This window comes from Cyprinodon variegatus, unplaced genomic scaffold, assembly GCF_000732505.1.
Source record: "Cyprinodon variegatus isolate N-32 unplaced genomic scaffold, C_variegatus-1.0 Scaffold623, whole genome shotgun sequence".
Lineage (NCBI taxonomy): Eukaryota > Metazoa > Chordata > Actinopteri > Cyprinodontiformes > Cyprinodontidae > Cyprinodon > Cyprinodon variegatus.
In genome coordinates this window covers 75907-90208 of record NW_015151076.1, presented here as the reverse complement: position 1 = coordinate 90208, position 14302 = coordinate 75907, and the positions used below count along the sequence as shown (strand labels likewise).

The following is a 14302-nucleotide window of genomic DNA, read 5'->3' as shown; positions in this document are numbered from 1 at the left end:
ATATCCTGGTGTTGCCATTTTTCCCACAAAATGTATTAATTTTGCAAAAAGAAACTTGAAACTCATGATCTTTTTATTTTTAACCTTTTTTATCTTTTTAAATTAGAATGTATTATTTATGTTTTTACTGTATTATAGGTAATTAAATTAAATCGAAATCTCTTCAGACGTCTGTAAAGTTTAAACTTTCAGGTTTTTGCAGCCGGATTGTATCTATGTTCTTATTGTGGTTTTTAGGTTGTGTTTAAGCCCAAATCTAAATAGAGGAGCTTTGCTGCAACATCTCCTTGGAACGGCTCACTTCTTTATAAAACATCCTTGAAATTTTGAAAACTTTATAGTGGAATTATAGGGAGATATTTTATTTATTTATTGAATCTTAACCTTTGTGTTTTTTGGATTTATTTTTCTCCAGCTTTAACAGTTCATCTGCTCTTGACTAAGTTGAATTAAATACTAAATTAGCTTATTTCACATTGCAGGTCAGACATAAGTAAAAAGTTATAACAGGGTTATAACAGTAAAGCAGTTTCGTTCTCTTCACATTGTGTCTGTTTGTTTACATCATTTAACAAGCTGCATAATAAATGAGTTGGATTTTTATCTCCTTATCATTCAGCCTTTATTTTTATTTCTTTTACACAAAAACATTTATTTTTACACCTCAGAAATGTAAAAAAAACAACATTATAAAGTTTTATTGGGTTGCAAAGATGGATGTACTTCCAGGATCAGATCTGATCGACTTGTCCCTTCGTCTTCTTACTTTCGTACCACAAGGTTTGGAAACTGAAAAAACACCAAATATTTAAAAAATATTAATAACAATGAAGACGTTGAAACTTTTTTTGTTATTGTTTTTTTGGCTTAGACGTATTAGATGATACCTCCCAGAAAGCCTGATCATCAAAGCATTTGTTGTTTTGTGGTGTTCTCCAAAATTTCCACTTCAGAAGAAATGCTTGAAAAGAGAATGAATATTGGTCAATGGCATCTTTAAAATACCCAAATCTTTGCTTTAAGTACATTTATCATAGCGTACATGCATTTATCTAGATTTTTAAGTCTAAATATCAGATTTACATCAATTCAAACTATCGTTAAAACAATCATTCTGATATTTAGTATATTTTCCTGAAGACGACTGGCTAAAGCTTAGGGATAATAAAAAGCAAGAATTCAGTTTCTCTAAAAATCAACAGATCTTCTTAAACAGAAATATTTTGTGAAAGACACCGAGGCTGACAGTCATTGGTGCTGTTCACAGAAAGGAAGCCTCAAACTGGCGTTTCTAAACAATCGGGAATCTTGAGGTCAGGAAAAAAATCAAACATGTTAGAAATTCAGTCGGCCGTCGTGAGCAAATCACTCAGTGAGCAAACAAGGATTCTTCTTCTTCGTCTCAGACGAAAACACAGAAGAACGGTGATGTTGCGAGTGAAATGGCGTTATTTCTGTAAAATTAACAGACCATAGTAACCACGTTTGCTCTGCCATGTCTTTGTCCAAATACGTAGTCGCCTTTTCTTTTTAGGGCTTTCAGCACAAAATTGCACAGATTGCCAAGGCAACGCATTTCTCTCTAGTGAGCTTCATATTCCTCTTCTACTCGTTCGGCTTCCAGATAGACGAGTCCGAGTAGCTCCATCTCACTGCAGAGTCCGATGTGTTTTTAGATCGGTTCGCACAGTGTGAGAACATACATTGTGAGCTGTGAAGTTTTAAACCTTGTTGTTTATTTGTACAGTGTGAGCTGTAGCTGCATGCAACGGTTGTAAATATCATACAGTGTATGCCTGGCTTTAACAGATTATGAAGGGTTTTTTGGAGTCTCTAGTCTTGGGCTCTGGTTGGAGTCGGTGCTCCTGGAGCGGCAACATCAGCATATTTATAACCTGGGCTTAAGCCGGGCGTACACTGTACGATTTTTTCACTTGTTGCGTGCAGCTACAGCTCACACTGTACGACGAAACCACAGCGTTTGAAAGTTCACAGCTCACGATGTATGTTCTTAGTCTGTGCGACCCGGCGCTCTGATGTGATCTACCTGCTCACACCGTACGTCTAAAAACCCTGTCGGACTCAGCTCCGCAGTGAAATGGCGCTACTCGGACTCGTCAATCTGGAGGCCAAACAAGTAGAAGAGGAATATGAAGCTCACTAGAGAAAAGAAGAAGAATCCTCGTTTCTGCACGCCCAATGAGCGATTTGCCCACGACGGCCGACTGAACTTCGAACATGTTTTATTTCCTCCACACCTTACGATTCCTATCAGGAGGTGGTCGTAAGATGCTGATCGCCCCTCTTTAACCCCTGTGCACTACACAACGACCGACCAGACTGATAGTGGGCCTGAATGAAAAATTCTTGCACGACTGATAGATCGTCCTGAAAAAGGCGAAAATATCACACAGTGTAAGTCTAGCTTTAAGCTATTACATTACTTATTTTAAGTCAACCACGACCAACTTTAGAAATGTATTACTGCTGCGACCATCAACACCTTTGTTTCTAGATGTTGGAGATCAGCCTGTTTTTCCAGTGTAGTCCTGTTTCTCTGACCGTGACTGGTTGGATGTGCTCTCTTCATCCTCTGACATGGGAGTTGGCTCGGAGCTCGTCTGCCTAACTGTGTGTTTCCTGGACGGGGCCGCCTTTTACAGCTGCTTTTTGTATCTCTGCTTCTGTCTCCTTGAACCCCAGTCAGCCTCGGCAGATGGCCGCTCACACTGAGCCTGGTTCTGCTGGAGGTTTCTTCCTGCTAAAAGGGAGCTTTTCCTCTCCACTGTCGCTACAAGCATGCTTAGTGTGAGGGATTGCCTTTGAGTGAATGAGTTGATGCAATCAACTGGTTTTCCTTAGTTAGAAAACTTTGAATCAATTTGACTGTATGATCTGGTGAATTGTAAAGTGCCTTGAGATGACATGTGTTGTAAATTGGTGCTATTTAAATAAACTGAATTGAATTGAATTGAATTACTGAGAAATCAAAATTACAGGAGAAAATCAAAGCTAGAGGGAAATATATTGGTGCTGGTCTAGTGTTCTTTTTCTTTCAAATGAAGAGTCAGGAGAGCCATTCCCCCGGTGGGTTAAACGCATCCATCTCCTCTGCTGATAAACTTTAGAGAAATTCTATCATTTTCCAGCTGGATTTTTTTTATACCTGCCAACATCACTAAACATACCAGTTTAATGAATCTGGAATAACAGGGATTTATCATGCAGAACCTGAGCTTAACTCCATAGACAACGGATGACAGACAAGATGGAGACTTGGGTTTCTTATTTTTTAACCACAAGGTTACGCTGCTAAGAAATGCAAAAACTTGCAAAAATCTTGTCTGTTTATTTGCTGTAAATCATATAATCAAAATCAACCCAAAATACACACTTAGATATATAAGAACAAACATACCTGTTAGGATTCCCGTCAACAAGCTTACAGAGATGGTGATAAAGAGGGCGCACATGTGAAACACAACGAAACGGAGCATCCTAAAGCAAAACAAAACCATTATTTCACGGCTCTGCACCTTATTCTTATAAAGCATTTCACAATTTGGCTGCATTCTTACACCGTGTGATCATCAGAGTTCTTTATCTGCAGGATAAGCTGTACGAGCCACCCCAACAGACCAGGGAGTCCATAGGTGCTCAGGACAGCACAGGTGTCATGGCACTCATAAGCAATCAGCATTAGGTTCTGGAATCAGAATTGACTCAAGGTTTAAAGTGTAGATTTTAGGAAAGCATTGAGTTAATGTGATTTAGTAGATAAAGACCTTCAGATATCTGAACCCAACAGCTGATATCACAGCAGCAGTGAATCCGAGTGCCATGGCTTCCCACGGATGTTCAACTACTGACATGGAAACACTGACAGTAACACCACCGGAAAGAATACTTGACTGCATTTGGATCTGGGGATGGAAAATTTTGAGAAATGATTGCTGACATTTCAGTTCTCCCTAAAGTCTATGGAGGCTCGGACTGGGAATGATTCTCACCTCTGGCATTTTTCCATCTACATCGGTCCGCTTATGGACCCCCAACCATTAACAAGACTTCTATAATGCGGTTTTACTGCCTTTGGTTATTAACACGGACATGACAGTGACTGCTGCTGCGTAACACTTTCACAAAGCCAGCCAGACACCTACTTACACATACAGCGCCGTCATTGACTCACGTTTTCCAGCCCAAAAAAGATTGTAAGCCGCCTGGATACACGAAATCAATTTGAACCAAAGTCTATTGATCTCTTAGGCCATAAATCTAAAGAAAAACATTTTTTACTCATAGATCGCCATCCTAAACTGCCAGATTGGGAAACATACCAACCTGGCAACAATACACGTAAGACGGGTGTCGCTATACCGATCCGTCCCGGAAGCATGATCCGTTCTGCACATGCGTCATCAGCTCATATGCGCATCCTGATATACATGCGGGTCGTCCTTGATTTTATTTTGTTAAAAATACCTAAATGACATGTTCCCTCCCCAAAAATAGTAAACGTACTAAAATATAATGTGTTAAAGGATAAAAATGTATTCCCTGACAAAAAAGATGCCTTTAAATCTTTTCTGTTTTATCTCTCGTCTCTTCCCGATCTGCACCGGAAAATGAGATCCTACGCTACTTCCGGGGGCTTACTTTTTCGGCGTTGGATTTAAACATAAATCTAATCTTTTTGAGTTTTATGTTTTCGTTTCTTTTTAACCTTATGCTATTTAGTGTGTCATCTAAAGAAAGAAACTATTAAAATGCAGAGGAAAATGGTTTAATTATATTTTGCTGGACTGCTATGAGCATGTCTGATGACGTCAGAGAAGCAGTTTAACGAAGAAAATGTAAAAAGCATAAAAATTGTCTCACAAAAGTCTTTAAACATTTTTTACAGATGTGTACTAGCATTCTTTAGTGAGTTAAGGATAGAAATAAGCAGTTTTATTACCATAATTACATAATTTATTTTATCATTTTCGCGCATGCGCAGAATGTATCGTGCTTCGGGGACGGATCGGGTAGTGACAACTGGAAACGTTAGCCTTTAGATGCAAAAGCCCATCATGCAACGCAATATATTTTAGCAAAAATATTCTGACATAAATTTGCCAAATGCAAGAGGAACATCGCAGTTTGATTTAAAGAAAGCATTTTAGTTTTTTATTACAATTTAGTTTGTTGCAAGGATTTTACAGATTGAAGAAATAGAAAATGACACCATATCCCAACCGTCACAAGGATGTACATGACAAGGAAGGGCTATATATACTGCATGCATCATTTAGGTAGTTAACGTTGGATTACTTCTTGAACTTCTTGAGTTATTTACTATCACAGGTAGGTGCTTTGGCCAAAGAGTAAGTGTTGGGGGCTGGTATGATTTAAGGAGGGCCGGCCCTCGCACGTTGAAATTAGGACTGGCCCAGATTACCAGTCCGAGCCTGGGTCTATAAATAAACAGGACCTGAATCCTGAAACTATACATAAAGCTGTAAAATAATAGAAAACATGCAGAGGGTCAGATCATACCGGGTTGAGTTTTCCTCTGGGACTGGAGAGCACAGCCAGAGCAGCTGCTGTCACAGCACTGACAGCCAAGGCCAGGTAGGTGTTGCACACAGCTCGCAGTTTATGGTTTTCATCCACCAGGATGGAATTAAAACTGGGCCAAAACATCCAGAGAAACAGAGTGCCTAGAGAGGCACAGGGGTTCTCTTTAGGAAGCATGGTGAAGCTGGGTGTGAAGTTAAACTTTTATACGGCAAGTTAGCATTTTTGATCCCTTACAAATGGAGTCCCCCCGCTCCCCCTTATTTTGGCATTTGACCAATTAGATGAGGAATTGAATGATATATTGCCTACTATAAATTAATTTTGGAAAAAAAAGTAAAAAGCTAATTGAAAAGTAAAAAATGTAATAAGCCTACCCTCAGTATATAGAAGCACATTTGTTATTTTTCTTAATATATTCGGGCAAGTTGGCGTTTCTTGTTATTACATTGACATGAATTTTTGCCACCAGACTATATAAATAAGGTCTTTTTCTGGATTCCAATAACACTATTGGGTTGAAATTTGGATTTTATAAGTATTTCACTGAGTGCCCTGTAAAGGGTTAAATCCAATGACTTGCTATGGATACCAATAGACAGGAACACTTCTTTGGAGTCAACTATTATAACTTTCTGTTAATAATCATAAGTATATGAAACTATTTTATAGTAAAATTGTAAAATTCTATAAAATTCAATTTAATTGTTTTCTATATTTGGGTTTTATTGTGTTTGAGTTGATTGTGTGAAACTATTTTTTACTCAAGGTTGTCATACTTCAAATACCTCAAAACAGCCCATGTCTAAGTTCAGCACAGCTTAACATGACATCAAAATGTAGTCTCTTACCCAGCATTGAGAACAACCCAGACTTGTTGTCAAATTTCTCCTTCTCAAATCTTTTCTCCTGGGTTTTTCTGTGCAGGATCCATGTCAGCATGAGCCCAAAGAGGGAACCGAACACAAAAAGCAACATGATGCTGTTCAGGGGCCGGACCTAAAGACCATAAATAACCACTTTATCACTACTTTGTGAACTCTTGCAACAAATGTGTTCAAAATTTCAAATGAGCTGCAGTGAAAATTTGACTTTTGGGGCATTATTTTAAAGCTTTGCATTGAATAAAACTGAAAATGCTTGGACAAGTCTTACTTTCAGGAGCGTAAGGAGGAGCCATTGGTTTAAGATAAATCCAGTCACTTCCAACAGAGCAATCAGGATGAGCTGGACTTGGTTTGTCTTCCCCAATACAGCTCCAATTGATATGAGAGCAGACATGGTACACAACTCTGCATTTATAATGCTGTATGAAAAAATATTTGCCAAAAAAAAAAAATTTAGAATGCAATTCTTACTATACATGCATGTTTGGAAATTAGAACATCATTAAAAAGTTTTTTTCAGTGTATTTCTTTTGATGTACTGCAAAATATGTAATTATTCTCCTGGATATTTTTATTTCTTTTTCAGAAAATAGATAATAGATTTTTCCTCTCGACTTTTCTGTGTATTAATATATATTATAATAATATTTCAGTTTTCTAAGAAATAAACTTTGAGGGTTTTTATGTGCTGTAAGCTCTGATCCTCAAAATGAACAGGAAAAAAAGCTTTTGAAATGAATCAGTAGTAATGTTTCTCTATTCTTGAGGCAAATAACTGTAATAAATCGACACTTTTACTTTTTAACTGTACCTTTTTAAATCAATTCTGATTTTGGTGTTATACCAGGAATTAATGCCATTCAGTATGAGTGCCCACTGGGTTGCAATGACGGCAACAAGGAGGTTGAACCCAGAGCCACTGAAGCCATACCGCACTGGGAAGGTAAACAGGAAGCCAAAACCAAGAATCAGCATCACATTCACATCCTGGAACTCTGAAAAAAAAAAAACAGCAGAAGCCCTCAGTCACAAATAAAGTCCAGTGAATCCACTATAATTAACAGCAGTATATCAGCATGACCTGTTAATAAATTGTAAATAATTGATAATTAACGCATTTCAAAATAATTAACAGTTTTTGATAACTGTTATGATGCAAAAATGAAAATCATGTTGCTCGCAACAAATGTTAAACCTTACCTGGGTAAAAGTCGATGAAGGCCTCCCTGTCAAGTCTGATGAACTGCTTGTACTCAAAGCAAAGTGCAGCTATGATAAAGAATCCAGTTTGCAGAATAAGAAGTATAGGAGCCAAGCGGGAGCGAAGGCTTGGAGCGTATTTAGGAGCCATTTGGTCAGTGTTTTTTCTGCTTTTGACACATAGATGTTTGCCAAGACGGTTTGAAACTGGGCGCAACCCACTCAGCTCTTTATCAGCTGATGGACAGGAACACATGTCTGTATATTTTAAAAAGTGATAATAAAAGAACCCAACTCTTCCATGTATAATCAAATAATAATAATAAAAAATGGTTATGTTTATATGTATTTTTATCACAAAAAATGTAAACCAAAATAATGTTGATTTGCATACATCTCTTCAAATGATTCAATAAAGACGTGATGATTATTATTGTTTTCTGTTTTAGATACATTTTATTGGCTATTTTTAAAAAATCTACTATATATACCAACTTTACATATTAACATTTTCTCATTTCTTATCTTTTTTCTCACATGCTACCTTAAACAAAGCATATATTCAGCGCCTTTGGCCCTGTCCGTCCATTCACAGAGGCCCCTGATGTAAATAGCCTCAATTGGTGGAATGGCTGTTTTTGTAAGTGACAAAAAGAACATTTTGCACCACTGGCAGCACATTCTTCCTCATAATAAAACCAAAAAGCCTTCTGGAAATATACCGCCCCTTTCAGTTTTTGATTGGTTTATCAGATTTCGTGGATTTGTTCACAAGAGATATGATTGGCTGGTTGGTGAGACGCTCTAAACGCAGTTCCTCCGTTGTCTGTGACAGAAGAGAGCGAGCTCCTTTGGTGAAATCTGATTGGTCAGTGAACCGCTCAGTCAAAGAAAACAGAAAAGCTAATTGGCTGTCCGGTCTGTCCGTCAACGTCACGTACATACAACCAAGCGCGGTTTGTGCTTATTGAGCGTGCGCTAACAGAAAAAGAGGAGGATCCTGAACTGAGTCCTTTATTTATTTCTTTCTGTTCAGCAGGGGGGGGTATAATAATAACAACAGCAACACACACACCACGCTTATTTTATTTATTATCATTGTCATTATACGCAAGAAAACTGGATAAGATTATAGCTGTTACTCGAAGGCCGAAGCCAAGGGGAGGAGGATGAAGCGGCGCAATGCGGACTGCAGCAAACTAAGACGGCCCTTAAAACGGAACCGAATCACCGAGGGGATATACGGCAGGTAACTTCCACGGAACAACCTAAACACCACGGCTCTGACCAAGTTTGGACCCCGTAGAGTGAGCCGCCTCCGCGGGAGGTGCTGTTATACAACCTAGCTGTAGATATTTGGCTGCAGGTACCATTAGCTGTTGAGCTAACTAAGCTGCTAGGCCCCATTACAGCCTGCTCTGAGCTATGTCATTGGGTTTATTTTGGAGCAGCGATACACAGTTTACTAACCCAACAGCTCAGAATATCAGTTTAAATCCCAGAAAGCTCCTGTCAAAGGTAGCCTGCTGTGTAAGGCAGCTTCACTGGAGGTTTATGTTCATCTATTGAGCTAAACTGAAGCTGACAGGGTGGCTTCCTTTATTTATAGCCCAGTCAATCAGTCAATCAGCCACTAGTTTACCCTTTATAGGCCAATAGTGTTATTGCAGTCCAGGACAAGACTTTATTTCCTTTGTAACATTAAAAAAATATGGATATTTTGATGGCAGAAGTGAACGTCAATGTAATAACAAGAAACTTGCCCGAATATATTCAGAAAAATAACAAAATTTATTCTATTAGAAATTCATGAAAAATACTCTAAGAGTGAAAGAAACTTTTTTTTTTTTTTGGTCAAACATAACCTTAGAGACATTAATGCTGATACTGTTACTTACATTTTGTAGTTTATAAACCTAAATATATTTGTTAACCCTTTATTTCCCTTACAAGAATGAACCCCCCCCCCCCCCTCATTTAGTGAGATCTAGAAGCACAAGATCTATATCCATCCATTTAGCAAAGATCCTGCTACATGGCTGCATATCTTATTTTGGCATTTGACCAATTAGATGAGCCCTTGAATGATATATTACATACTGTAAATTGAGTTGGAAAAAAAAGTTAAAAGCTAATTGAAAAGTTAAAAAGTTAATAAGACCAGTAAACAATTATAGTTAGGTTTATTAATTAAAACATGTAAGTACCAGTATCAGCATTAATGCCTCTAAGGTTATGTTGGACCAAAAAAAAATAAAAATAATAATGTTTCTTGTGCTCTAAGAGTGTTTTTCATGAATTTCTAATTGAAGAACTTTTATTTTTATTAATATTTTCGGGCAAGTTGCCATTTCTTGTTATTACATTGATATTAATTTTTGCCATCAAAATATTCATGTTTCTTTAATGTTACAAAGGTAATAGGGATTTTGATTTTCAAAGTATTTCACTGGGTGCCATAGAAAGGGTTAACTAGGCTTATTAACTTTTTAACTTTACTTTTTAAATCTTTTTCAATCAGCATTTTACCTTTTTTTTCTTGTTAACTTTTTTATCCAAACTTAATTGACAGTAGCTAATATTTCATTCAAGGGCTCATCTAATTGTTCAAATGCCAAAATAAGATGTACAGCCATGTAGCAGTGTCTTAGCTGAATGGCTGGGTATAGATCTTGTGCTTCTAGACCTCACTGTGGGACGGGAGACTCAATTTCTAAGGGCAAGTGATCAAAAATGGTAACTTACCCTATAAAGGGTTAAACATTGAGGTCTGAAGATATTGGGCAGATTAAAAATTATTTTGCTGCCGTCAAAATTACCAGCTCACATTTCAGTCATAATCCAACTTTATATCTCCTTTTAAACTAAAACAAAAGTGAGAATAATCACAGCATTAAGTAAAATCCCCCTCTCACATCTAGATCTAATCTGACTTTATTTATATGGCACTTTAATAAACCAATAGGACCAAAGTGCATGAAAGCTGAAATGCAAACACCATAAAATCCACTAAGGTTGATAAAAACATTATAAAATGAATAAAAAAATATAGAAGATAAAAGAACTAAAACATAAAATCAACCAAAATGAACATCCCTTTGAATATAATCGTAAAAGCATCCCAGCCTAGTGCTTAATCGCTTTATTAGTATATCTTTGTATTATACATAATTTAATGTGATGCTTGGACTAAGTGCATCACTTGAATTCACTGCCAATGGGCTTCAACTCATGCATGCAACAACAATATTATGCCTAATATCTGATTTAAATAGGTGTGTCATGACGACAGCATTTAAAGTCATGTATGTGGGATAGAAAATAAGGTAACTACCGTATTGGAACAGCAATAATTCTTGGATCATGTATGTTGATCATAAGTTACCTGCAGATGAGTACATAGTGTATTTTTTTTTTAAATTAAAGTACAACAAAAACTGTGATTAATGGCCCTTCCTTTAAATTAGCTGAAACATATGAATTTAACTTATAATAGAAACTTTATTCAGGTGAAAGTTACATATTTTACTATGTGGCAAGATGTTAAAAACATATTTATTATCATAACGGGATTAATTTTCAGTGAAGATCAGATATAAATTATTTACACATTTAATAAGTTGATTTTCTCCTTCACCTAAATGAACTAACAAACTGTTTCTTATTTGAAAACAATCCTTCAGTCTTTAGGTGAATCAAATTTCAGCTGTAGGTCCCGGTTCTGTCCTTAACACAGGGTTTCCACGGATCATTAAAAATCATTAAAACTCATTAAATTATAAATTTTTTAATTAAGGCCTGAATTGGCATTCCAATTAAATGTGATTATTGTGGCATTTAAAATGCTTTATTAAAAAAAAATAATTATAAAAACAATATTATTATTGCGATATATTTGCACAGGAACTGCTTCCGGTTGATCGTAAAGCTGTATGTTCGGAAAAGAAGCTCGAGGCGGAGAAAAAAAATAAAGAATTAGAAAAATGCTAATTTCAACAAAGGTGGCTGGAAAACGAGGAAGGTGTCGATGGTAAAGGTGACGAAGGATTTTGCCGTGTTTATATGAGAGTCATGGGTACCCTGATGCTAGCATTAAAATTATTTCTAACAGCATTAAATTAAAGTTACTCATTCCTGTATAAATCCTGTTAACAGGAATAGGAACAAATGTGTAGTAAAGAACATACTAGATATGTTGACTTAGACATTATCATTCCCTGTTCCCAAATTAAACATACAATAAAAAAAGGCTGTTTCAGGAAGAATGACATGAACTGTAGCCTCCTCTCCAATATAACAACTGGCATGCAAACAGAGGAGGAGTTGCAGCTGATGGGAGCACCTATTTTATGAAGAATACGTTGGAAAGTTATTTTTGATCAGCGCTTTATAAGAACGTGTGATTAAAAACTATATTTTTCTTTTCTTGTTCCAGTACCTTCCTGTACCTGAAGTTCCTGGTTGTGTGGGCTCTGGTGCTGCTGGCAGACTTTGTGCTTGAGTTCAGGTTTGAGTACCTCTGGCCCTTCTGGCTCTTCATGCGGAGTGTGTACGACTCCTTCCGATACCAGGGACTGGTGAGTTGATGTGGACTATACCAACTAATTGAAGAGCCTCTATACAAACTTTGTACACCAACACAAATCATAAGCTACAGAAGGCTTTCAGAAACCGTTTATTCCTCCCTCTGACAGCTAAGACACAGATATGTACATCAGATTTAAAATCGAAAGAAGAATGTTGCAAAACATGCCATTAAGATGTTCCTTCCTTCTATCTAGATCAATAAAACTAATTCTTTTTAAGCATGAAGTGATAGACCTCTGTATTAGTTTGTATTACCATTGCAAGAACCCAACCACCTTTCCTTTCAGCATACTTTGAATGAGGGTTTGCACCGTCACCTTAGCGTTTGGTTAGTGACACATAGCTATTATGAAACATCATGGAGCAAACAAATCCAGATTTTAACCTGAAGAGAATAGCTTTGTTTTAACTGAAACGTTATTTTCATTCTCAGTTGTGAAGCAATTTCGAAATGTCATGAATAAAGATAAGAAGTGGCAAAAAAGGACTAATTATCCAACACGATGTAAATCCTTTTACTACATTGCCAGAGCTGGGGGATTAATAGAGTTTCCTGTTTTTTGAAATATCTGGATTTTTTTTTTTTTTTTTCATGGATGGCATCAGTTGTTTACATTTAGCTCTCATTTCTTGCAATATGATTTTTATCTGAACTGTTAGATGTGATGTGACTGTTGAATTGAACATTTAAAAAACAGCTTTCATTTTTACAATAGAATGGAAACGAGCATAAAATCAGGAAGTGTTTTAACTTCGCTGTGTAATAAAAGTATTTCTGACCTTATCACAATTATTTCCTCATTTCTGTAGAGTACCTGAAGTAACTGATATTATTTTGAAAAGCTTATTGTTACCTTTTTTTTTGCCAACATGCAAAGCTAACACAATATGCCCTCTAACTTCTCACCAGCAATTCTTTAGTTTGTTTTCAACTCAATTTCTGTATAAAACAAAAACTCACAACAGATCCTGTCTTAGAGAAAAAAATGTTTTGTCAAGGATTTATATTCATGTGTTTATTAATTTCATGTATTTTATACATGAATAACTAATGCAGTCCAGTCATGCAGACTTAGGCAGAATTTATTGTGCAGGTTTACATTTTTATTTGAAGAAACCACCTTGGCTGAATCAAGACTTATTTTAGAGTTATCCCAACTAGGGCTGAACGATTTTGCCAAAAATCTAAATTGCCATTATTTTAACAGAATTGCATTTGCGGTTTTATTTCGGATTTCCTTTACCCTAAACCCAAACTTGCCAGGTTTTTTTTTTTTTGTTCACCCCCGCCTTTCAGTTTTTGAAATCCTTCTTATCCAGAGTCATTTGTTGTAAGACTTTACTGTTGTCTTTGTGTCTAAAAGGGCTTCTACTTGTGTGCACAGAGCTGCATGCTAGCTGCAAAAATACCTTTCATTGTGACGACAAAGACACTTCATGTGTTTTACCGCCGAGCGTGAACTGCAGTGTCTTACACTTGTTAAATATAGTGTGATTATAATTGGTTTCCTCTGCGATCTGAAGGTAGTGTTTTGTTAAATTGCGATTATATTGCAAATGCAAATACTGGCCCAGCCCTAATCCCTACTCTTCATCAAGTCCAGTGTTTTTCTGGTCTTTCCAAGTTAAAACTTCTCTTCTCTGGTGATTTTTAGGCTAATCTGAATATATTTAGTTTGATCAATGTTTTATCTTTAGCGTGTCACTTTCCAACGGGTAAATATGAAAGTTATCATCGAATAACTTGAAATAGTGGCATGGCTTCAAAGTTTACTAAGAGTAGATTTTAGTTTTTATTTATTCCAAAAAAAGTCAAGCTTGCTAACGAGCTAACATTTTAATCCATATTTCTCATAATTTACTCGCTGTGTATATAAAATAATATACAATAAAAACATGGATTTTATTTGTGCATCCCCGTCTTATACCAGTATTTTCCTTAATGATGAAAATATTTAGCTCTGATCAGGTTTCCACGACTAATAGATATATTAGGGGTGGAACGGTTCACAAAATCCACGGTTCGGTTCACGGTTTCGTGGTCACGGTTTTCGGTTCGGTTCGGT

The 14302-nt window shown here is 36.6% G+C and overlaps 2 protein-coding genes across 2 annotated transcripts in view; one reads left to right on the top strand and one right to left on the bottom strand.

Annotated features, from left to right (window-relative positions):
- Positions 1-634: 634 nt before the first annotated feature.
- LOC107096418 (ammonium transporter Rh type A-like) lies at positions 635-7810 on the bottom strand. Its single transcript, XM_015393059.1, has 10 exons — positions 7650-7810; positions 7261-7444; positions 6718-6868; positions 6414-6561; positions 5542-5705; positions 3786-3923; positions 3579-3706; positions 3419-3498; positions 888-961; positions 635-789 (listed from the first exon to the last, which is right to left on the bottom strand). Exons 1-10 carry the CDS (start codon positions 7798-7800, stop codon positions 763-765), a joined length of 1245 nt encoding a protein of 414 aa, XP_015248545.1. The 5' UTR covers positions 7801-7810; the 3' UTR covers positions 635-762.
- An 824-nt stretch (positions 7811-8634) lies between these two features.
- The window catches only part of tmem57 (transmembrane protein 57), an 18800-nt gene continuing 13132 nt past the window's right edge, over positions 8635-14302 (top strand). Inside the window, exons 1-2 of the mRNA XM_015393074.1 lie at positions 8635-8898; positions 12085-12226. Coding sequence (XP_015248560.1) covers positions 8819-8898; positions 12085-12226 — 222 coding nt within the window. The 5' untranslated portion in view covers positions 8635-8818. The remainder of the gene's footprint in view (positions 8899-12084; positions 12227-14302) is intronic.